This window comes from Ursus arctos, unplaced genomic scaffold (assembly GCF_023065955.2).
Source record: "Ursus arctos isolate Adak ecotype North America unplaced genomic scaffold, UrsArc2.0 scaffold_21, whole genome shotgun sequence".
Classification (NCBI taxonomy): Eukaryota; Metazoa; Chordata; class Mammalia; order Carnivora; family Ursidae; genus Ursus; species Ursus arctos.
Genome location: NW_026622886.1, coordinates 4,064,667 through 4,088,263, shown reverse-complemented (window position 1 = coordinate 4,088,263; position 23,597 = coordinate 4,064,667). Strand labels below are relative to the sequence as shown.

The 23,597-nt window shown below is 59.9% G+C and overlaps 1 protein-coding gene and 1 long non-coding RNA gene across 2 annotated transcripts in view; one reads left to right on the top strand and one right to left on the bottom strand.

The window, feature by feature from the left end:
• The first annotated feature begins 747 nt into the window (after positions 1-747).
• Positions 748-23,597, top strand: part of MICALL1 (MICAL like 1) — a 29,102-nt gene continuing 6,252 nt past the window's right edge. Inside the window, exons 1-15 of the mRNA XM_026479657.4 lie at positions 748-1,171; positions 5,234-5,282; positions 5,755-5,896; positions 9,579-9,667; positions 10,823-10,965; positions 12,538-12,983; positions 13,666-13,723; positions 14,603-14,982; positions 16,625-17,040; positions 19,115-19,249; positions 19,882-20,008; positions 20,150-20,240; positions 20,373-20,446; positions 22,763-22,877; positions 23,088-23,134. Coding sequence (XP_026335442.1) covers positions 1,026-1,171; positions 5,234-5,282; positions 5,755-5,896; positions 9,579-9,667; positions 10,823-10,965; positions 12,538-12,983; positions 13,666-13,723; positions 14,603-14,982; positions 16,625-17,040; positions 19,115-19,249; positions 19,882-20,008; positions 20,150-20,240; positions 20,373-20,446; positions 22,763-22,877; positions 23,088-23,134 — 2,458 coding nt within the window. The 5' untranslated portion in view covers positions 748-1,025. The remainder of the gene's footprint in view (positions 1,172-5,233; positions 5,283-5,754; positions 5,897-9,578; positions 9,668-10,822; positions 10,966-12,537; positions 12,984-13,665; positions 13,724-14,602; positions 14,983-16,624; positions 17,041-19,114; positions 19,250-19,881; positions 20,009-20,149; positions 20,241-20,372; positions 20,447-22,762; positions 22,878-23,087; positions 23,135-23,597) is intronic.
• On the bottom strand, positions 15,591-19,464 carry LOC123002277 (uncharacterized). The gene is made up of 3 exons (XR_006412019.3): positions 19,090-19,464; positions 16,464-16,550; positions 15,591-16,089 (listed from the first exon to the last, which is right to left on the bottom strand). It is a non-coding gene; the product is annotated as an uncharacterized LOC123002277 (long non-coding RNA).

Here is a 23,597-nt window from a genome sequence, read left to right as displayed (position 1 = left end):
ATCTCTCTAATGGGGCGGGAGGAGATCCCTGAGCCTACACAGGGGCAGAGAACTCTGAGGGACCTGTTGTCAGGCTTAATACATCACTGAGTGCACACCTGGACCGACGTGGGTGGGGTGGGAGCATGAAGTCTCCCTGGCAGGCGATGGGGGGAGGGGATGGTGGCAGATGGAACTGTGGAGGTCAGGGTTATTTTGGAGTGGTGAGAGTGGGTCATGAAAGCTGGTGGCCATCTGGGGGGTGCTTTGGCATCAGCGGGGGAACTGCCTGATTGGCCTGAGGTGGGGGGAATGCCTGCTCAAAGTTTCAGGCAAGAGAGGTGAGTGGGTTTAGGGAAGTCAGTGTGGGGGATCTGCAGGTCCTTAGGGCAAAGAGTGGGAAGAGAGCAGGCTGGGAGAAAGGAGAATTCCAGGTGGGCAGCATGGTGGAGGCAGTCGGGTGGAGAAGTCATTGTGGGACCAGCGAGTTCGCAGTGGGTGAGGGGTCCAGGGGCTATCCCGGAGTTCTCTGACGGGTTCTTGAGGAAAAGCGGTGACCGCGGTCACCCAGCAGAGGGGCTGCGGGGTGTCCGCCCCTCGGGCGGGCGGGGGCGCGTCTGGGGGCGGAGCCGCCGTTGGGTGGGGCGCCAGGCCCCTGCTCCCCGCGGCGGCGGGCGGGGACCGAAGCCAGCGGGACGCCCGCGCCCGCGGCCGGCCCACAGCGAGGGGGGCGGGCGGCGGTGAGTAGGCGGCGGCCCGCCGGGCCGGGCCACGCGGGCGGCGGCTGCTCGGGCAGGTCCGGGCAGGGCCGGGCGGGGAGCAGCGAGCCCAGCGGGGACCCCGCGCCGGAGCCCGAGCGCGGACACCGAGGCCGCGGCCCCGCCTCCTCCCCGCCCTGCGCCCGCCGCCCGCGGGTCGGCGCCCGCAGCTCGGAGCGGCGCCGGAGTCGGAGCTGGAGCTGCAGCCGGAAACCGGCCGGAGTCGGGCCGGGGGGTGAAGCCTGATCCCGGCGGCGCCCGGAGCCGGTCCCGAGCCCCACGCGGCTCATGGCGGGGCCGCGGGGCGCGCTGCTGGCCTGGTGCCGCCGCCAGTGCGAGGGCTACCGCGGCGTGGACATCCGCGACCTGAGCAGCTCCTTCCGGGACGGCCTGGCCTTCTGCGCCATCCTGCACCGGCACCGGCCCGACCTGCTGTGAGTGCCCGGGGCGGGGGGTGGGGGGTGGCGGGCGGGCCGGGGCGCAGGGCGGCGCGGGCCAGAGCTGGGGACCCCCGCCCCCCTCAGTGACGCGGAGGCCGGGCGGTGGCAGGCGCCGCCCCCCGGAGACCCGGACGCCGACCCTACCGACAGGCCCTCAACGACTCGCGGGTCACCGAGCACCCGTCCCCCGGGGGACCCCTCCCCCACGAGGCCCCGCCCCCACCCACTGGGACACTGAACCTGCCCCCCATACTAGTCCCTGCGCCGAGGGCCCTGGCCCCGCCCACAGGGCACTGATTTCCGCCAAAGGGACACCTAGCCCTCCTTGGGGACCCTGGGCCTTTCCCGCACTACAGTGCTCTCAAACAGGCGCACTGAGCAACCCCCTCTCCGCGAGGCATTGAGGCCGGTCCCTCTGTGAGGGGCTCCTCTTGCTCACTTCTCTGAATCCCCCATGGCATCTTGTCTCCAGGGCACAGAGGAGACCCCGGGTTAATAGTGGTTGGATGAATGGATATACACCCCCTACCTCCCACCCCAGTGAGGACACAGAGCTGCCTCCCAAGTGTGTGCCCCCCAGCCCTGCCGTCCTCAGTGGGGCAGGGAGGCTGAGGGAAGATTCCCAAGGTCTGACTGACAGCCAGCCACGGCCACCGCGCTGCTCCAGGGTGGGAAATGGCCCCCCTTGCCCCCAGCTGCTGAGTGAGCTTCTCATGGGAAAATGTATTCAGACCCCTGGAGCAGTCGACTTGGGGCTTCTCTCTCAGCTCCCCCTGCTATGCGCTGTCCATTTACTCACTCATTCACTCATTCATCAAACGTGGAGTGAAAATTAAGCTGGGCCCCACCATTCCTTGGGCTTCGTGACTCATCCGCACCTTGAGACCCAGAGACCTGGTCCTTGCCTCTCTTGCCAACAGTGACCCCGACAGGGCTCCTCAAGCCCGGGTCTTTGGTGCGTGTTCTGCTGCAGACCTGCTCTCCTGCTGATGGCACCTGGGAGGGCGCTGATGGAGGCGAGAAGGGAGGAGAGGATGGCCTCAAGGATCCCATCTGTACCGTGTGCTGCCATGTCTGGGTGCTGGGGTGGGCCCCGCACTGGGCCGCTCAGGAGAGGGTTTGGGGGGATGTGGCTGCAGAAGCAAAGGAGAAGAGGTGGAGACATCTGTGGGCTTCTGCCTGCTGTGGGGCTGGGGCGGCTGCTGTAACACAGGCTCGGGGTGGGGGGAGCTCAGGAATGGGACTTGGAAGGATGGAGGAGAAGGGTGCCCAGATTGGACCCCTGCGTTGGAGCGGAGGGCTCAAGGGGTCTTCCGTTTTGGCTGGGTAGCAGACGTTGAGGCAAGAGGCAGGGGACAGGGCCAGTGTGTGAAGGGACCTCAGTGCCAAGCTAAGGTGATTGGTGGACCCGAGCTTGCCAGCATCAAAGTACAGGTGTTTGGCTTCGTTCGGCTCCTCCAGGGGTAAATCACCGGACCCCTCCAGACATCAGTTTTCTCATCGGTACAGTGGGATTGATAATAGGATCTATGTCACAGAATTGTGAGGATTATATGAGGTAATGAGCATTCAATTAACATGAGTTATTGTGAGTTGTGTGATTAGACAGTAGGGTATGACGAGTGTATGTTCTCCTTCGTTTATTCAGCAGTATTTACGGAGTTACTACTCTGTGCTGGGCCCTGCCTGGTAATGGAGATAGCAGGAGCCAGGTGCCCTCCGAGGGAAGGGCGTTCCCGGGGCCGGAGGGGGCCACCTGAGCAGAGCCGGGGGAGGGAGCACTGCTGGGGCCCATAGCACATGGCAGGGAGGACTAGGAGATGCAGTGGGCAGGGCCTCTTGCTGGCTAAGGGGGGGTGGATGGAGCCACAAGGAGCTTTGTGGGTTTTAAGCAGGGGAGGGCAGCTCCCCTCCTAAGAAGAAATCCAGAATCATGTGTAGACATTCATTTGTAGAGCAGGCCAGTTTCCTGGCTACCAGCCCATTGTGCAGAAGAAAAACTGAGGCCCGGCTGCCACAGAAGGCATAGATAGGGATGATCTCCATGAGAGTAGGGGTAGGGTAGGGGTGGAGGACAAGAATCCTCTGAAGAGGTTCAGTCTCTTAGAGCTTCGGGCCCTGCCTCTGCTGGGGGGCGGGGTTTGCCATGCTGGGGGGCCTGGTTCATTGTTCCCCACCCCTCCCACCCCCAATCCAGGCATCTTTAAGCTCCCTTCAGGGCAGAGACCATGTGGGTTTCATTTTTGTGTCCTTCATCTCCCCCAGAGCCAAACAGATCTTCCCCGGCTTTTGAAAACTCTCAGAAAATTTCTGTGTTACCAAAGCCCAGATGTTGATTAGGGACAGACACGGGGGTGGGGAAGAAGCTGGAGGAAAAACCAGTGTCTCTGGGGCCTTTACAGTTCTCACACTGTTTCCCGAATTTATTCATTCAATAAATATTTGTTGAGCATTTACTAAGTACCAGGAACTACATAGGGTGTTGGGGGCACAGGGTGAATAACGTGTGACCCCGGCCTTCTAGGAACACTGCGGGACAGACTGAAATTAACTGCCAAGACAAGTTGCTTTTGTCTCCTTTGGTCTCTGAGCAAGCCTTTGTTGGGGCTGAGCTGGTGTCCTTTCACCTGTTCAAAGTGTCACAGACCAGGAGGCTGAGGTTTAGAGACTTTAAATAGTTATGGTCACACTCTTAGGCTGTGGTAAAGCAAGAGGGCTTAGGGACCCAGCTTCGACAGGCCTGGGGGGTGGGGGGTGGGGGCAGGGGCAGAGAGGGTGGAGAGGGGAGGGAAGTGGCCTGGCCAGAGGTGGCCAAAGGGCTGAGGCTCATACTTAGTCAGCTCCCCTGTCCTAGTCCACCCAGCCTTGGGGCACCTCCCTCTGGGGTTCTCAGGCTACCTTTTCCTGCCTCTGCCTACCGTTCATCATACCTGGACTCTGCCTGGAGAGGTTTGGGGGTGGGGGGGGGACATGCTTGCGTGCCCCCTTGTATCAGTGAGGCCTGCCCTTCACCAAGTCCAGACTCAACCAGCCCTCCCCACCAACCTGGGAGGGGGTGCTAGAGCTTGCCCCAACTTACAGATGGGGAAATGAAGGCCAAGAAGACTGCTGACCTGCCCAAGGTTGCACAGCCAGGCCTGGGAGAGCAGAGCCTGGGACCCTGACCTTGAAGGTGGTGCTGCCGGCTCCAGCCTCTGGGCCCACCATGTGGGAGAGTCAAGGCCACAGTTTTCAGCCATAGAAGGGCAAGGCTTTGGGCGAGTGCACCCAGGAGGCTGGGGTTTAGCCAGTTCAGCAGCCTGGAGCACTGAGGGGGAGGAAGGAGATAAACAGAGCTAGCAGGCCGGCCAGCTGTCTCCCGCCAGGGTCCCCAGGGCAGGCCCTGCTGCCTCTCACCTGTCCCAGCTTAGAAACTGGGAAACCCTTTGCTGCTCCCCCAAAGGAAGTTGTCCCCAGGAGGGGCCCAGAGGGTCGGCCAGACGTTCGGTGTCAGTAGGTCTGGAGTAAGTATGTACAATTTCCAGTCTGATTCAAACTTGTTCTTCTATTCCTGGCCCCATTAAAAAACATTTGTCTCTGGGCTGGGTTGGGGATTCGGCAAGTCGGTATGGCTTCTTGGGGTTTGTGATATCCAGCGGAAGGTCCAAAAATGTGGATTCTCATGTCTGGGTGGCTTCGCCTCTCTGGGTCTCAGTGCCCTCATCCATCAAATGGGGTCAGTACCTGCCAGGAGAGTTGCTATGGAAATAAACTGCCGAGAGGAGCTCAGCTCACGCTGCCCGGCGTGAGGTCAGCAATCCGTGGCCGTCCCCCTCATTACAGACATTAGTCCTGGTCTCAGTTCTGTCTTTGCCACTGACTCAGGACATGGCTTTCCGACGCAATGAGAGAACTGAGCTTGTTGCCTCAGTTTCCTTGTTGACCGTCCACAGACCCCTCCCCCAACCCTGCTGAGGCCCACGCTGGCTGGGATGAGGTCACCTCCGTTCCTTCCAGACTCCACACCCCTGCCCCAGTCACCTCCTCAATGCTCCTCCTCCCCTTTACCTCTTGCAGAGATTTTGATTCGCTTTCCAAGGACAATGTCTTCGAGAATAACCGTTTGGTGAGTCCCTAAACAGATGGACGCTTTAGAGGCTGTGAGTGTGTGGAGGGGGGGCGGGGTGGGCAGGGGTTTTGCAGAGTAGGAGCTGAGGTGAGGGGCTCCTGGACCAGCTCTCTGAGAAGCTGCTTTGCCCTGGGGCCCTGGCTGCTCCTCTCCCCACCCACCTTTTCCTTCTGGCCCCTATATGCCTGGAGCGCCAGCCCCGCCCTTCTCCGGGTCACCATGTGGGGCCAGAGCTAAGGGGAGCCCACAGTCCTGGACCCTTCATCCCACTGAGGGAAGCTGGGCCTAGGCTGAGGGGCACTAACCCTAACCCTGCCTCCTCATCCTCTTCCTCTTGTGGCTGCTTTTGCACCCACTCCTGCACTTTCCCCACTCCTGCACCTGCCCCCCACGTTCCCCCACCCCATGCCCTACCTGCACTCCTACCCTTGCCCCCCCACCCCACCCCCTGCACCTGCCCTCACCCCAGGCCTTTGAAGTGGCCGAGAAGGAGCTGGGGATCCCTGCTCTCCTGGACCCCAATGACATGGTCTCCATGAGTGTCCCCGACTGCCTCAGCATCATGACCTACGTGTCCCAGTATTACAACCACTTCGCCAGCCCTGGCCAAGGTGAGAGGGGGCCAGCCCTGCAGGGGGGCTGGCCCTGGGGGTGGGGCTGGGGAGGTGCCGGGCTCTTTTCCTCTGAGCTCCCCAGCCCAGGAGGCAGCACAATCACCAGATCATTCACTGAGTCGTTGAAATCCCGATTGCGTAAGAGCGCACTGTGCTGGGCCCTGGGGGTGCAGCTGTGAACGCTGGCTCCCCTTGTGCAGCCCACGGTTTCCTGGGCAGTAAACCCCTAAGCCAATCACTGAACAAAATAAAGGTAGAGAGACAAAGCAGGGCGCATTCGTCTGCTGTGAGCTCACCTCTCTGGCGCCCACCCCCCTCACTTCCTGTTTGCAGACACTTCCCTGGGGCGCTTTTCCTCCCAAGCTAGTGGCCCTGTGGGGCTGTGGTGCAGCCTCTTCCCCAGAAATGACCTGAGAGGCTGGGCACCTGGGGGTGGGCACAGAGGGAGCTATGGGGTGCTTCTCTGCTCTGAGTCAGGTCACTGGGTGGCTACTGGACCTCCCGCCTGGGGCCCCTCCTGCAGGAATGTCTCCTGGGGACAGCTGGGCCTCTCCTTCTGCAGAGAAGAAATGGGCCCAGAGGGGAAGCAGGGAGGTCAAGATCACACCACAGGAAAGCTGAATGGCTGGACAGGAATCCAGATGTCCCCACACCTGTGCTGGGTCCCTGGGGGCCTTGCCCCTCCCCTGTCCCATTTTGGTCCTACCCCTTGCCTTGGCTCTCCCCTGTAGACAATCTCAGCCTGTCTCTTTAAGATAAAAGTGTTCTACGAAGTCAGGGTTTTTTTTTTTTTTTTCTTACTAAGAGCAAATCATGCTTACTATAGAAAATTTAGAATATAGCAAAGCGCATAAAAATTAAGATAATCTGTTAACCGCCCCAATGATAGAGATCAATATTATCGTTGAACAAATAACATGAAGTGTGTTTTAGTAGAAATCAAAATGAAAGTGTTTCCCCACCACTGAGTCTTTGGTGACAGGCAGTAGGGTGGCAATGAAGAGCGTGGGTTTAGAACTTCTGCTCTGCCATTGACTATCTGGATGACAATGGGCCACCATGGTCACCTGGCTGCCTCAGTTTCTCCTTTGCAGTGCAGATAAGAACAGTGCCCTGTCTCTCAGGGTTGATGTGAGGACTAAGTGAGGAAATGTGAACCTGTGTCTGGCCCTTATTTAGGGCTCAGGGTTCACATTATTATGACTTCTTTCTTTCATTGCTTAGAGTTTAGCTTGCTTACCTAGAATCATAATTCAGTCTTACCTTCTGGAGGGTTCCCTGTCTCCAAACCCTCATCTCTTTCAACTAAGCTCTTTTCTGGAGGGCCACCCTTCCGGGGACCTGCGAGGCGGGAGGGGTGGGGAAGGGCCCTCCACAGTACTGGGTCCTCACTGGGCACCCCGGGCGGGCCTGGTGGGCCCAGCTCCCCTAGCCATGCCTGGGACGGGGCACCCCGTGGGCTTGCGGGGGTTCTTATCGATAAAGGTACAGTTTGTGCTTCTCATACAACTTGGCCTCTAGATGCAAACCGTTTGTATCCCACCTGCTGTTCCGCCAAAGGAAACAACAGCAGTGTGTTCCCACCCTGGAGGCAGAGCTGGCGGTTAGACTCCCGCAGATGGTCCTGTACCGTACCTTCTGGGCGACTAGAAGGACTTCAAGGGCAATTTGGACCAGGCTTGACTTTCCCTGGGCCGGGTGGCTCTGGAACCTGGCCCAGGCTGAGACATAGCACCGTGCTGAGTGTTCGCTCGCGCCAGGCTCCACGGTGCTGGTGACCCTGGGCCCATCAGCTGACCCTTGCCCTCCAGAAGCTGCAGTGTGGTCTGGAACCAGAGCGTGCATGAGGGACGCCCAGCGGCTGTGTGCAATTGCAGTCATGGGGCAGGGCGAGTGTTATCCAGATAAAGTTCAGCTTCTTAGTGGGGCCCCTGGGGGTCTCTCCCCCACTTAGCTTGAGTCACTCACTGCCCTAGCCGGAGGCCTACTGAATTTTTTGTGTTTTGAACACATCACATTCCTTCTCTGCTCAGTCTTTCTTTCTGGTGATCCTCCAGCCCCAAACTCCATTTTCTGTTCCACATCTCCTACCCATAAACATTCTTTCCTACCTGTCCTCTAATCTTCACATTTTGCCTCCTCTAAGCAGCCTGCCCTGATTTACCCCAGGCGCTCTTGTGGCCCCCTGCCCTGTGGTGAACACATAAGACTCTGGTCAAATGTTTGGATCACTCCTCCCCCTTCTCTGGCAGACCATGTGTGTCCGGTTCCCAGCTACGTAGCCCCGGCACCTGGTACTCACTCATTCATTCAATAAATATTTATTGAGCCCCTGCGGTGTGCCGGGAACCGTGCTAGGTGCTGGGGAGAGAGATGAGAATAGGAAGGAGAGAGAGAACACAAATGAAGAGGTGGTATCATTTCAAGGGAGTCCAGTGAAGGAGACAAAACAAGGTAATGGGGTAAAAAGCGGCGGGAGGATGAAGAGGCTATTCTAGATGAGTGGTCGTTGAGGACTTCTCTGAGGAGGTGACATTTGAGCTAAACCTCCAACAAGGAGAAGAAGGAGGCCATTTGAAGATCTGGGAAGGAATGTTCCAGGCTAGGGGCAGCAGGGGGGTCTGCGTGCTTCAGGGGACAGCAGGAAGACGGGGATGAGGACAGAGGGATGGTGGGGAGTGGTACTTGATGAGGCTACGGGCTTCCAAAATTTCTGGCTATAACTCATCACACACATTCCCATCACAGCCCAAGTTCACGCACATGTGTCACTGAAGCAAGTTTCAGGAAACGATTCTTCCCCTTACAACATGTGATACTTGCAGGGGCGCCTGGCTGACTCAGTAGGTAGTGCGTGCGACTCCGGGGGGTCGCGAGTTCAAGTCCCACGTTCGGCGTAGGGCTTACTTAAAAAAAACACAACACCACAACATGTGATGCGTGAAGATATTTTCTATTTCACCTTTTAAATGTGTTGGTTGTAACCACTAAATTAATATCAGGGTCCCTTAATGGAATGTGATCGAGTTTGGCAAATGATATTTTAGACGACAGTAAGGAACTTGGATTTTATTCCTAAAATCATCAAACAGTAGAATTGATGTTTGGGGGTATATGGTTTTCTGAATTTTCGTTTTTTATTTTAATCACTGGGGACAGCGTAGGTGCTCCGTGAATATTTGCTGAAGTCATACAGGAGTGGAGTCTGCGACGGGGCTGGTGGGCTGGGGAGGGTGAGTTTCTTCTGCTGTGGGGGAGTGCAGCCACACCAGCCCATTTTCCTGAACCTTCCGGCCAGCACCCCGTGGTTCCTCTCTTTGCCTTCCTTCCCAACCCCTTGCCCTGGTGGGAAGGAAGCTCCTGGGCCTGCTGTGTGCTGGGCGCCTGCTCAGTCTGTGATCGTACTGTTGCCTTCGCTTTGACATGGCTGCTGTGCGGTCGGAGTCACTGTCCTTCTTTGTGGAGGCTCGGGGAGCCTTGGGCAGCCTGCCCTTGGCATTCGGCTGGGAAGAGGAGGGGTCTCCTGGCCTGTGTGAAGTGGGAGCCTGCTCTGGTCCAACCATGTTGGGTGGTCTGCCCAAAGGCCATAGCTGTGGAGTTCAAGGTTCAGGCCGCCTGGGGGCCTCCTGGGGCCCAGGGTGTCCACCTTCCTCAGGCTCTCTTTCCTGTCCCTTGGCAGCTGGCATCTCATCGCCTAGAAAGGCCCAGGCACCCTCCTCTCCGCCATTGGAAGCACCTACTCCCGCAGAGCCAGGAGACAGGGCTCAGGTAGGCCGATGCATCGGGGTGGGGGTGGGGGTGGGACTGAGTGGGTACCATTGCAGTGTTCCTTCTAGGTCCTTTCCCTGTTGGCTTTGGAAGTAGAGCCTCAGGGGCCAGGGTGGCTGAGGGGGCATAGGCCAGATTCCGGTCCCATTCTGTGGGCAGGGAGCTCCATGCTTCCTCCAGGGCTTGGGGTGGGATCAGGAGATGCCTGGCCTGGGAAGGGGGCATCGGACAGTCTGCCTCACTGACCTCGCCATCCCGGCACTGACAGGATGTACACATGTAATGTAGCAAATACTCCCCTGGATTCCTGTCAAGACAGAGCTTTTAGCTTCCTAGCATGATTCCGTTTTGTCCTCTCAACAGCTCTGGGAGGTGGGTGGTATGCGTCCTGAGAGACAGATGAGAACCCTGAGGCTCGAGAGGTTTGGTCATTTGTCTAAGGTCTGTCCCGCACTCCAAGATGCTTAGAGGAGTGACACCAGCCCTTCACATCTGGATAGCACTTCACGGGGTGCAAAGGGCTTTTCCCACCTGCGCCCCGACTTGTCCTTGCTGGAGGAGCTCCTGAGGGCCGGGGAGCCTGGCCCGGTGTGGGCGCTCAGTGAGCTGGGGCTGAGACAGGCCGGGGTTATAGGATTCCACCGGTAGGTGGGAACCCAAGGCCCAGAGACGTGGGCTTGCTCCAGCTCACGGTGCCTGGAAGTGGAGAAGCTGGGATTTAAACCTGCGGCAGCTCTAGGAGGGGAGACAGAGAAGGCAGATGAGGTGGGCCTAAGAGGATGGTCACCGGTCAGGAGCCAACCTGCAGGGGTGGGAGAGGGGTAAGAGCAGCCAAGGGGAAGGAGGTTATACAGCCAGGAGCCGTCTTTCTGGCGGAGAGGGCCCCAGAAACTGGAAGTCAGGACTTTTGTTTCCATTCTGACTCAGTGACCTTGAGCAAGTCTTTCCCCAGCTCTGGGCTTCAGTTTCCTCATCTGCAAAGTGACGACTGTGTCCCTTCCTCTGCTCCTCCTGGGGCTCTGGTGAAGTGCATTAGCACCGTGAAGCTCACGTGCACTTGGGGGACAGCGGCTACTGGAGGGAGGGGGGCTCTTCTAGAACAGGGAGGCTGATGACCACAGCCCTGTGCCCCTCTGCCCACCCCACTCCCTGCAGGGCGAGGAGCTGTCGCCGGGCAGCCTGTCGGAGCAGGGCGCCCAGCGGACCCCCAGCAGCACGTGCGCGGCCTGCCGGCAGCATGTGCACCTGGTTCAGCGCTACCTGGCCGAGGGCAAGCTGTACCACCGCCACTGCTTCCGGTGAGTGGCCACGGGAGCCTGGGGGGTGGGGGGGCAAACCCCCCAACACCCCATTTCCAAGGAGGGGAGCTTCCGTGGATCCAGCATCACAGTGTGCCAGGCACACAGAGGGGCCCTTCATGTGAGAGCGTCTTGCTTATCAACCCATTTTACTGATGAGCCAACTAAGGCTTAGTGAGGGGAGAAGCCTGGTCAGTCACAGAATCAGAGGAGCTGAGCTCAGGGGTTCTGCCTCCCGCGCTGAAGCTCTCTGAGGCTAACGACCTGATGACGATTAAGGAGCTGCTTTAGAAGCCCTTGAAAAAAAGAAAAGATTTTTAAAAAAATCACAATAACAGCTTGCTTTCAATGTGTGGCTCCCAGAAGAAGCCAAGTTTAAAGAAAATGAAATAAGAGACGAGGAAAAGACAAATAACCTGGAACATGTATGAAGACATTTTTAAAAAAGATTTTATATGTTTATTTGAGAGAGAGAGCGTGAGCAAGGGAGAGACAGAGCGCCCAAGTGCAGGAGCAGGGGGAGGGGCAGAGGGAGAGGGAGAAGCAGACTCCCCGCTGAGCAGGGAGCCCAGTACAGGGATCCCGGGATCATGACCTGAGCTGAAGGCAGACACTTAATCGACTGATGCACCCCCGAAAACATTTTATATGTTGCAAAAAAGCAATCAGAAAATAAATAGTCAAGGGAAGCCAGTGACTGAGTTCCGATATGCATTCGACTGTGCGTTAGTGTGTGTGTCTGTGTGTGTCTGTGTGTGTCTCCGTGAGTATGGGTGTGTCTGTATGTCTGTCGGTGTGGTTTAGTGTGTGTGTGTGGCCATGGCTGTTGGTGTGTATCTGTGTATGTCTATGGGTATGTGTGCGTCTGTGGGCGTGTGTGTGGGTTTCTGTGGGTGTGGGTGTGGGTGTGTGGTGGCCAGACCTGGAACCCCAGGGGCCCAATTGCAGAACCAAGGCGTCATGAGGGAAAAGTCTCAAGCAGGGGCACCATTCTACTAACACATTCACGTCTGGCCACTGGGACAGCGTTTTAAGGGCTTTGTCCAGTGACTCCCAGTAAAAAATGCGTTTGACACCGTGGCCAGTTGTGAATACGCACCGGAATAAAACCCCATGGAAATAGATGCACAACCGGAGAGTTTCCTCAAACAGCACATTCTTACTTGTGCGATACACTCCGATATATTGTATTTTATTCTGTTTCATAAAAAACAAAATCGAAAAACCTCGCTTGGTTCACGACCACGCGGTTGGTTTCCTGAGCCGCTCACGACCCACGGCCTCGGCGCTGGCTGGTCTCCCCGCGCGGGGGCAGACTTTTGCTTCCTCTTGCAGCACAAACTGAAGCATGTTTCACAATTTATGTTGCTTGATTTCATGTGATTTTATAGTTCTGGGCTTCTGGCAGTTACCGTGTTCCTTCTCCAGTGGGAAGTCTGGGGTACCGGATCCAGGCCGGCAGATGGGAGGAGGGAGGGCGGGCACAGCCGCGGCTCTGGGGGAGGAGGAGCCAGGGTCCCGGGCTGGGTGCCCGGCTGCGTTGAAGCCCCCTCCCGACCTTCTCCCTGGCAGGTGTCGGCAGTGCTCCAGCACCCTGCTCCCTGGAGCTTACAGAAGTGGGCCTGAGGAAGGCACCTTCGTGTGCGCGGAGCACTGCGCCAGGCTGGGCCCGGGTGGGCGGTTGGGGGCCAAGCCCGGGCCCCCTCTGCAGCCAAAGCAGCAGCAACTTGCAGAAGAAGTCAAGGATGTGGACGGCGGCGGTGCGGGTGCTAGTGTGCCCGCAGGGGCTGAGGTGGGTGTCCCCAAGGCCAGCCCCGAGGCCCGGCCCCAGATCGCCACCAAACCCCGGCTTCCAAGCAAACCACAGGAGCTGGGCAGCTCCCCGGCCGGCCGCCCCACGCCTGCCCCGAGGAAGGCCCCCGAGAGCCCAGCCCTGACACCCCCCACGCCCCGGCCCCGGTCCAGTCTGCAGCACGAGAACTCGGCGGAACAGGGTGGCAGCAGTGGCCTAGTAAATGGTGAGCGAGGGTCCAGTGGGAGCTGGGCACTTGCTGGGGTGCGTCTGGTGTTTCGGTGTACGTGTGTGTGCGTTGGGAGTTTTCGTGTGTCCACGTTCTCTGGGCCTTGTTCAGTTCCACACGCACAGGGGGCCTGCTCTGAGCCCAGCCCTGAGCTGGGCCCTGGGGACAGATCCTGTTCAGGCCTGGTTGTGCCTTCGAGGCTCTGCCAGTCTCAGCGGGGGGACAAGCACAGACATAGGGATTTCCGTAGAACGTGGGAGTCTCTTAAGATAGGGGAAGCAGAGGCTCTTGTGGGTTTCATGTAGGACACTTGGGGGTCAGGGAAGACTTCAAGGAGGAGGTGACACTGGGGCTGAGGTAACGCAGTGTTTTCTGTCCACGCTGGGGAAGTGTCCGAGTGACACTTGGGTTCCCCCTTCTGGGCTGAAGTGCCGATGGGGTTTCCAGGTCTCCTGGCCTTGGCTCTATGACTGTTCTTACCTGTCACTTTTGGTGCTTATCTAATCTCCCCGTGTGCTGGGAGGTGCAAGGTGGGAGGAGAGGTTGCCATGGCCACCTGGAGTCCTGGCTAAGCCAGGTAGAAAGGGAGGGCACGCCGCGGCTCCACAGTGCCCGACTCTGCTGCCCAGCCCACAGCCACCCATGAGGAAGGCCTGTCTCACTCTCCTTTCCCATCTAGGAAGGCTGCACGAACCCCCCGTCCCCAAGCCGAGAGGGACGCCCAAGCTGTCAGAGAGGTACGCTGGCTTGGAGAGGCTTTCCCGTGTTGGAGGCCCTCGTGCTGGGAATGGGGGTGCCCCTGGGGTCTGGGGGGTGGGCGAGGCTTCCGTGGGCACATGACTCACCAGTACAGTCTCCCGAGGATGTGCGAGGCTCATTCTGGGTGGATGACGCTGGGGCCGAGTGCTTTGCCCACATCTTCCCCGAGGCTCCCCTGGGGTCCCTACTCCTGTGGGTGTAGTCCTGCTAGAGGCAGTGCCTCTGGAGCCCCTGGACCTCTCCATGCCCCTGCTGCTCTGTGACATGGGAGACTTAGGCCTCACTCAGAGAACTGTTGTGAGAATTGGCAGCTGAAGTCTAGAAAGACCCAGAAAAGCTCCGCTGTGTACCTGGCTCAGGCCCTCCAGCCTGGGACTCTGCGTCCTGCTGTGAGGACAGCTATTTCCAGCTGTTCTTTGGAGCTGTGTGGTCTCTGAGGGGGAGAGTGGGCCCCAGCTGTAATAGTAGTTAACACTCAGTGAGCACTTGCTGTATGCAAAGCGCTCTGCCCATTGGATCCTTAGAATGCCCTTGTGAAGTGAAGGTTATTGTCCCCATTTCATACGTGGGCGACTATGGAGAGGGGCCAGGTGACTGAGCCTCACACAGAGAGCCCCTGCGGGTCCTTTCCTGGGCTGGGCTGATGCAGGCTGAAGGTTCATTCTCTCTGGGCCTTAAGGGTCCCAGCCAGGATGTAACAGTCCATGTCAGCCTTGGGCCCAGACCGATCTCACGGGGCTGCGGGAGAGGGGTGCAGTTTCTCACCCACTCCCTTTGAAATGGGCTTAAAACTGTCCAGAGAGAAGAGGCTGCTGCCCCCACCCCAATGGTTTCTGCCTCTTCCCCCATCCCTCCAGGACACCAGCCCCCAGGAAAGACCCCCCATGGATCACCCTGGTGCAGGCAGAGCCAAAGAAGAAGCCAGCCCCCCTCCCGCCGAGCAGTAGCCCCGGACCTCCAAGCCGGGACAGCAGGCAGGTGGAGAATGGCGGCGTGAAGGAGGCGGCCCAGCAGAGCCAGGTGACAGCTGGCCCAGAGCCCAAGCCCTACAACCCCTTTGAAGAGGAGGAGGAGGACGAGCCCCCAGCTGCACCCAGCCTGGCCGCTGGCCCTGCCCTAGCCCCCTCGGCGGAGTCCGCACCCAAGTCCCTGCACCCCTGGTATGGCATCACCCCCACCAGCAGCCCCAAGACGAAGAAGCGCCCTGCCCCCCGCGCGCCCAGCGCGTCCCCACTCGGTGAGTGCCGTCTCTGGGAGCTCTCCTGACAAAACGCTGGGCTTGGGGGCCGGGGTCAGCCCAGGGCTGGAGGAGGCTGTGTGGTGCAGTGGGGTCCCTGCCAGGCCAGGGGCCACGTGTGTCCTCTCAGCTGATTCGAGAGCACACCTATGGGGTAGGTCTCATGCTCCCATCTTGCCGGTGGGGAAGCAGGCACAGAGAGGGCATGGGATTTGCCCAAGGCCTCAGAGCGCTTGAGCAGTATAGGCGGGATTTGACAGGCAGGAGGCCAGAGGTCGGAGGCTCCGCACTCTAGCCTCCTAACCCTCCGTTACGTAACCCACCTCACGTAAGGTGTCGTGAGGATTAAACGTGTGCCCGCTGCAGGGCTCAGCACCTCCTGGCTCGCGGAGAGCGTGTGGCGGGGTTCACTTGAGTCCTGCCTGTCTAGTCTCTACCCTCCCGTCGCCGGGCACCTTGGGCTCTGACCTGGCTGTGGGTGACCTTGAGCAGCTCCTTCCTGTGTCTGCCTTCAGTGTCCCCATCTGGAAGTTGGTGGTAGTGGGCCAGCCTCGGGTGCTGTGCCTCCCTCCACCTACCACGCCCTCTCACCCGTGCTCTTTGTAATTGTGTTTTTTTAAGATTTATTTGTCTATTTGAGAGACAGAGACAGGGAGATACAGAAAGAGGGGTGTGCCGGGCAGAGAGAGAGGGAGAGAGAATCTCAAGCAGATTCCCCGCTGAGCATGAAACTTGACTTGACCCCAGGACCCCGAGATCATGACTGAGCTGAAATCAAGAATCAGACGCTCAACTGACTGAACCCCCCAGGGGCCCCTCATTGTAGTTTTTGTCTATCACCGTCTTGCGGGCTTCTCAGGCCTCAGGCCTGGTCACCTTCCATCATGGCTGGGGGTCCGGCCGCCTCCCAAGACCCCAGCGGGAGCCCCTTGGACGGGGGGCTGAGAGTGCACGAGAGATGCCTGGAGGCAGGTGCTCAGGTGGCCCGGGGCTCCCCGCTCCGGCCCCTGCTGGAACCCCGGGACCCTCTAGCTACGGAGGGGTGGGCAGCTGCGGGACGCCGGCCCTTCCCGGGCAAGTGCCTTCCCTCTGAATCCGCCGGCTCATCTGGAAAACACAGATGGCGATGCTTCAAGGCATGGTATCCATCACCCACACGAGGGTTAAAGCGGCACAGGGCGGTGCCTGGCCCGGGCCGGCAGCTGTAAGGGCTGCCGGTTCCCCCCTTCTCCTGCTGGTCCGAGGCAGAGGACAGGCCAGCCTGGATTCTGTCTGCCCTCCCCTTCCCCTGGCAGCCTCGCCTCCTCCACTGGGCTTTGCTTTGGGTCAGATCAGACAGGGGAGGGGAAGTGGAGGCAGCGGCCACATGCAGGAGGAAGTGAGAGGCAGTGAGGGAACCCAGGACTGCAGATGTGCCCTGAGGTGGCGCCCCAGATCCCCAAGCGTGGGGGCTGAATGCGGACGATTCGTCGGCTGCTGACCTCGGGCCTGTCACGCCCTTGCTGCTCTCTGGGCCCCGGCCTTGTCTGGACACGGAAGCACTTGGGGTTCCAGGGCTCCCTGCGGCTCTGTGGAGGGTGGAGGGTGTCAGGTGAGGCTGTGCCTCCTCGTGGGGCGCTCACGTGCTCATTTGTTTGTACAGCTCTGCACACCTCCCGCCTGTCGCACTCGGAGCCGCCCTCCGCGACCCCGTCACCAGCCCTCAGTGTGGAGAGCCTGTCCTCCGAGAGCTCCAGCCAGACCCCCTCTGGGGAGCTTCTAGAACCACCCGTTGTGCCCAAGAGCTCCTCGGAGCCTGCGGTCCATGCCCCTGGCACCCCTGGGACCTCTGCCAGCCTCTCCGCTGACTCCTCCCTGTCCTCCTCCGGGGAGCTGGTGCAGCCCAGCGTGGACCAGATACCTCAGGCCAGCCCTGGCCTTGCCCCCGGTACCAGGGGCAGCCCGGGTCCCCAGCCAGCCAAGCCCTGCAGTGGCGCTGCCCCCACCCCTCTCTTACTGGTTGGAGACAAGAGCCCCGCGCCTTCCCCTGGAAGCTCGTCCCCGCAGCTCCAAGTGAAGGTGAGTGCTCCCCTTGCCAAGAGCTGCCGTCCTGTCTGGCCTCAGGGCAGGGATGTCCAGGGCCTTCCATCTTTGCTGGCCTCTGACTTCTTTACTGACTTGGCTGTGTCCCCCAGGACTCCATTCATGACTCCGTTCATGACTCCATTCACTGAGGCGCGGGTTTCTCTACCCATCCTCCCATCCATCTACCCCCCCTTTCCACCTGCCTGGCCCTTCATACAGTGACGCGCCTGGGCACCTGTTTACTTGCCTGTCCCATGTACTTGCCCATCCGGGACCCACTCCCCCCGCCACCATCCATCTTCGCATCCTTCTGTCCACCTTTTTGTTCACGAGGCCCTGTTTATGCCGAGGCCCCTCCCACACCCTCCGTGTCCTCCGTCTCCTCGCGGGGGAACCGGTCTCAGGGAGCTCATTCTCCAGGTGACCTTTGTGGCTGTTCGTGTAATTGTTCCTTAGTCCCATGCCAGGAACCGGGGGTCATCAGGGGTCAGGACCCTCCTCTGGGCATCTAGTTCCTGAGGGCGCCTCTCTTGTAGCCACAATCCTTTTGGGCCACCAGGTTCTGATTGTCCACGTCTGCACACACTCTGCAGCCCTCTGAGGGTCCGGGGCTCGTGCGGCCCCGGGTGGAGAGTGGCAGGACTGCTCGGGTGGGGTGGCTGTAGTCACGGTCTGATGACCTGATGGAGGATAAGTCTGGGGAGAGGGCTGAGCGCTTGGTCCAGCTCCTACCTGGGCACCTCTCAGACGTTTCACCTGCCCTGGCCTGGTCAGCAGCCTCCTGTTCGGCTCTGCTACCGGCCTGCCGTGTGACCTTGAGAAGGCCCCGCCCCTTCTGTGGGCCTCAGACTGCTCTGAGGAGGCCCAGGGTTCCCTAGTGGTGGCACGTGGGGAAGAGGTCAACTTTGGGCACTCCCCCCCGCCCCACTCCTTCAGGCAGCTCCTTTTAAACGTCTTCTTTCTGTCCTGGGGGTGTGTGAAAGGTTGGCTTGACTGAGTCTGTGCTAAAAGGCTGAGACTCCTTGGGGACCTTGGGGGCCTGGGGCTGGTTGACCCTGCTGGGCCCCTCTGGGTGCTGCCCTGTGGGAACCAAACCCTTTTTCTCTGCCATGCCTGGACTCAGGCCCTGGTACTTTTCCTGCCTCAGAAATCCCCGGGCAACTACCAGCCTGAAAGAATCTCTCCATGGGCTAGCACGGGTGAGGTGAGAGGGCTCCCTCCAGCCTCCCTCGGCTGCTGGGAGAAAGTTGGGTCAACACTCCTGGGAGCACTGGGGGCCTCAAGCGAGACCTTCCCATGGGGACCCATCACGACACCTCTGTGTCTGATGAGCTGGGGAAACAGCAGGAAGACATTGCGTTGCCCATGTGGCAGACGAGGCCCTGTCCCAGTGCGGGGGCTGTCTGGCTGTGCTGGCCTTAGAGGGGTGGGGTCTCCGCAGAGGGTCAGACAGATGCAGGGCTGGGGTGCATGGAGGGTGGTGCAGCAGAGGGGAGGGGTCTTTCCTGGATGGGGAGGAAGGAAGCTACTTTTTTCCTCCATCTGGCCAGATGGAAGGTGGGATCCCTGCTTTCACACTTCCTGGTGGGGTGACATGGGCTAGGAGCTTTATTTCCCTCTCTGAGCCTGAGAGTCCCTGCTAGAAAGGGGTGGTTGTGAGCCCTGAGTCAGCAAGCATAGCCGTCTACACTCCATATCCTGACCACTGTCCCTGACCCTAGCTTGGGCCCTTAGGAAGTGCATGACCTTGAGCCAATTAATTAACCTCTCTGAACTTAAGTGCACTCAGCTATAAATTGGGCATTACAGTACCCATTTTGCAGAGAGGTTCGAGAACAGGAGTATGTAAAGGTATCCAGTGCTGGGCTGTAGGCGGGAGGTCCTTGGAAATGGAAATGTCTGTCGAACACCACGGTGCACCAGACACGGAGTGCTGGGAGAGTCTCTCTCTCCCTGCCTGGGCTGCCTCCTCCCCGGCTCCAGGCCCTAGTCCCATGTAGTCAGGCTGCCGGGGGTCCTACTGCACCCCCTCCCCAGACTTACCTTCTGCCATTCTCCCTGCCTTCAGTCTTCCTGCAAGGAGAACCCTTTTAACCGGAAGGCATCACCCACAGCATCCCCAGCCACAAAGAAGACCACCAAGGGATCCAAGCCAGCCAGGCCGCCTGCCCCAGGACACGGCTTCCCGCTTATCAAACGCAAGGTACCGGCAGGCAGCCCGCAGGCCCTCGGCCACCTGGGCCCGGGCCCCCTCCCTTGGCCGCCTCAGGAGTCCCGTGGGACTGAGATGGGCTGTGTGGGCAGCTGCCTTTGGGGGTGTGGAGAGGGGCACTTGGGGGCCCGATTGGAAGGTTAACTTGCAGCCGGGGGGACTGTGAGCAGACCAGCTGTTCTCAAGCTGGAGCCATGGCTGGCGCATTTCACTTGTTACTAATAATAGTTCAAGGATCAGAGCACTCCCATGATACACTTCCAGTTAAACAGATTAGAGTGCTGTCGAGCTTCTCTCTCTCCCAGGGTCACTCTCTTACATTGTGATATCATTTCTGGAGTGGCAGAGGCGGGGGAAGGGCTGCCACGAGAGGCGGGAGGTTGTGCCTCCCTCTGGGTGTGCCTTTTGGCGCTGGGGCCAGGGGCATGGAGGGGTTGGGACCCTCTCCACAGCGGCCCTTCCCCACACTGGGATCCTGCACCTGGCCACGCTGGGGTGCGGGACAGAGCCCAGGCCCAGGGTCTGGGGAGGCCAGTGCTGGCCAGAGAAATGGCAAAGCCCCTGGCAGCAGGCAGGTGGGAGGGGTGGGCTGTCCTTCCGGTGACCGGGGTGTTGTCGGGCAGGTCCAGGCTGACCAGTACATCCCCGAGGAGGACATCCACGGAGAGATGGACACGATCGAGCGCCAGCTGGATGCGCTGGAACACCGTGGAGTCCTGCTGGAGGAGAAGCTTCGTGGCGGAGTGAACGGTGCGCGGGAGCTGCTGGGAGGGCCTGGTGGGTGGGACTTAGGGGTGGCAGGGGCCTCCCTCCCCAAGGGCGAGCCTCGATGGCTCCTTTGAGGGCTGCAAGTGCTGCCAGCCCTGGCCTCAGTGGGCATCTGGCTTCCAGAGGGCCGTGAGGACGACATGCTGGTGGACTGGTTCAAGCTCATCCACGAGAAGCATCTGCTGGTGCGGCGGGAGTCCGAGCTCATCTATGTGTGAGTCCTCCCCCCGCGGCCCCTGCTCCCCTCCCCAGAATCCGTGGACTTCAGCACGGAGCATCTCCCCTGCCTTCCCTCCTCGCTGGCAGCCCGGGGCAGGGTTAACAGTTGGCTGTTCCCGCTGTCTAGTTTCAAGCAGCAGAACCTGGAGCAACGCCAGGCGGACGTGGAGTACGAGCTCCGCTGTCTCCTCAACAAGCCAGGTGAGCGCAGCCACAGGCACTCCTCTGGCCCCTGCCCGGGGGCCGTGACATTCACGCACGAGGGGGCCCACTTCTTACCCTCCCGGCTGGGGAGGAGGCAGAGCCCCGGGGTGGGGACACACAGGCCGACTCTGGGAACAGGGCCAGAGGAGGAGAGGGCCAGGAGGTGCTGTCTGGGTCATAGCAGGTGATACCTAGGCTCGAGTGATGGCAGGAGAAGGAACAGCATGGCCAGTGTGGGGGTGTGGCCTCATGTGCCATCAGGAGTGACCGGCTTGCAGAGAGCAGCAGGCCCAGGAGCAGACTATCTTGGCTGCTCCCTCTCCTGGGACTTGTGGGTAGACGGGTACCTGCTGGGGAGAGCCTTCGGGCTCCAGGGCCCAGGGCTGCCCCAGATGAGTGGGTGACAGCAGATTCCTGTCCAGAGGCACCTCAGGGCTCATGGCCATGAGGCCAGAGCATGGCCAGGCTTCACCAGTGGTGGGAGGCATGGTGGAAGGATCCCGAGTGCAGTGTGGCTCAGAGGGACTCTGGGGGTGCGGGGCAGGATGGTGGAGGGGCAGCGGGAGGGGTTGGGTGTGGCGTCGCAGTTAGGCAGGTTTCTTAGCCTCACTGAGCCTTAGTGGCTTCAAGTGTAAGATTGGATGAAGGTACCCACCTTGTAGGGTATTCCTGGGATAGGAGATAAGGATGTGGAAACGCTCTGTGCCCCCGAGGGGCTGGTGGTTGATGGTTATGATGTGGCTGAGTTGGGGTCTGTGGCCCTGACGTGTCGTTGAGCCACAGAGCCACAGGTGGGCAGCGAGACCACAGGAGCCAGGGCTCTTGGCCGCTTCCTCCGGCCCAGGCGGTGGGCTTCACTGTGTCCATTTCACAGATGAGGAAATGAAGAACCGGAGGTTGAGTCTTGCCCGTTGATGGTGGCACTGGGCTTCTAATCCCTGACTCTGACTTGGCCTGTCCCTCCTGCCTGCTGGGACAGTGGCCCTGCCTCTCCACTGACTAGGGAACTTGGGAGGCTGGATAAGACCCAGAGCAGAAGCGTCTCTGGAAGCCAGTCCGCTGCCCTGTATGAGTCATTCCCACATCGCCTGGAGGCTGGGACACGGCCCCCACGCAGAGGGAGCCACAGCGACGCCCTGTGGCTGGAGTGGGCGCAGTCCTGTGGGCCTCCCGGCCAGCCTGGCCCTGGGCGTATGGTGCTGCTTCTGCAGCCTTCTGTCTGATGGCTCCTCGTCCTGGGCTTGTCATCCTGTCCCGGAGGTTGCTTTTGCAGGGTGAGACTGGCTTATAAGGCCCGAGGTCAGTTAGGGACCCATAAAGCACCGTAAGGGCTGTAGCTTGCTGTGTGACACTGGTCAAGGACCTAACTTCCCTGAGCCTCAGTTTCCCACATGTAGTGTAGGGACATGACCTCCCCACGCCCCACATTTGGGAAGTAGTGGAGGGATTTGAATTGGGATGGTGACTCCCATGATGTCTCCAGAACTATGCCGGGCTGCCTGCTCCTGAGCTCTGGCAAGGTGAGGTGTAAGGACATTGGAATGTGACTGTGGGGGTTCAGGATGTTTATTTCAAGACAGGGAGGCCTGTGGTGGTGGATGTTGTGGAGGGAAGGCTAGGTGTGGACACCCTTCCCCTGGGAGCCTGTGGGCTGGACAAAAGGGAAACTAAGGTGCAAGTGGACCCTTGGGTGGTCCTGTGGGATGGATGGCTCGGGTTCCTGAGAGGAGGCTGGTGGGACAGCAGGTATATGACCCCTCAGGGACACCTCCTGGCTGGGCTCACCACCCCCATGGTCCTGTCCCCTCTGATCTGCCCTCCTTCATGGCATTATGTTAAGATCCCAATACGCCACTTGGGTCACATTGCTTCTACTGTGTAAGGACCGCTGGGGTCCCCTGGTATCTGCCCAGGCCTGCCCCGCTCTGGCCGGCCAGCCCACCTTTGGAGGCTCTCAGCAGGCCCGGCCTGAATCCTGCCTCCTCCAAGAAACCTCCTAGTGAACATTCGTTGAGCGAATGAATGAGCAGAAGCAGGATCCCCTCTGGCAAGAGCTGGTCGTGCTTGCCCTCCCGGAGCCCTCTTGAAGGGTTTTTTGGTAGGCAGCCTAGTCTCCTTGGTCTCTTCCTTAACAACCTTCATTTCCCCCAAAACGGGTCATCCCCCCCCAGGTGGGCCCCTCCTTCCTGTCCTCACAGGACCCAGCATGGGGCTGGTCCATGGCCACCTCAGCACTTAGGCATTGGCCCCTGGCTTCCTGGGAAGGCAGGAGGGTTTCCCACCACCCAGTTCCCCAAATTTCTCCTTGGACAGAAAAGGACTGGACAGAGGAGGACCGGGGCCGAGAGAAGGTGCTGATGCAGGAGCTCATGACCCTGATCGAGCAGCGCAACGCCATCGTCAACTGCCTGGACGAGGACCGGCAGAGGTGAGGCGGCTGGGGAGGGGCTCCCCCCACCCCAGGGTGGGAGGTTCCTTGCAGGAGGGGCCCAGAGCAGGCCAGGCCAGCCCTGCCCTCGTGGCCAGCAATCCCAGCACACCCTCTCTCAACTTGTGGGAGGGACTCAGGCTGGAAGGGACTAAGAGAATATCTGGTCCTTCCTCCTGTGGGACACTCGGCTTCCCTTTCTCATTTCAGGGAGGAGGAGGAAGACAAGATGTTGGAAGCCATGATCAGGAGGAAAGGTGAGGCCCCTCCCAGGGCTCTGGTCCACCTCGATCTGTGGGAGGGTAGGGGGCAGGTTGAACAGAGGCTTGGAGCGGGCGCTCCAGGGATGGTGTGGGCAAACTCTAAGCCTCCCCCTTGATGGGAGGGCCATGCATGGTGAGGCAGGCCAGCCTAGAGCCAGGAAGGCTGTGGCCTGGGCTCAGAGGGTGGGCTGCAGGGAGGGCTGGGGTGGGTAAGGAGCACTGTCCCAGGGCGGCTGCTTGAGGCCGGGAGTTCCTCCTTGACATCTGCAGCTGCTCTTGGAGAAGTTTGTGGGCGAGGGGCGCCTGGGTGGCTCAGTTGGTTAAACCCCTGACTGCTGATTTCGGCTCTGGTCATGATCTCATGGTGCTGGATTGAGCCCTGCGTCTGGCTTTGCGCCTAGCGGGCAGTCGGCTTGGGGATTCTCTCCCTCTGCTTCCCCCCGCCCGCCCCACCCTG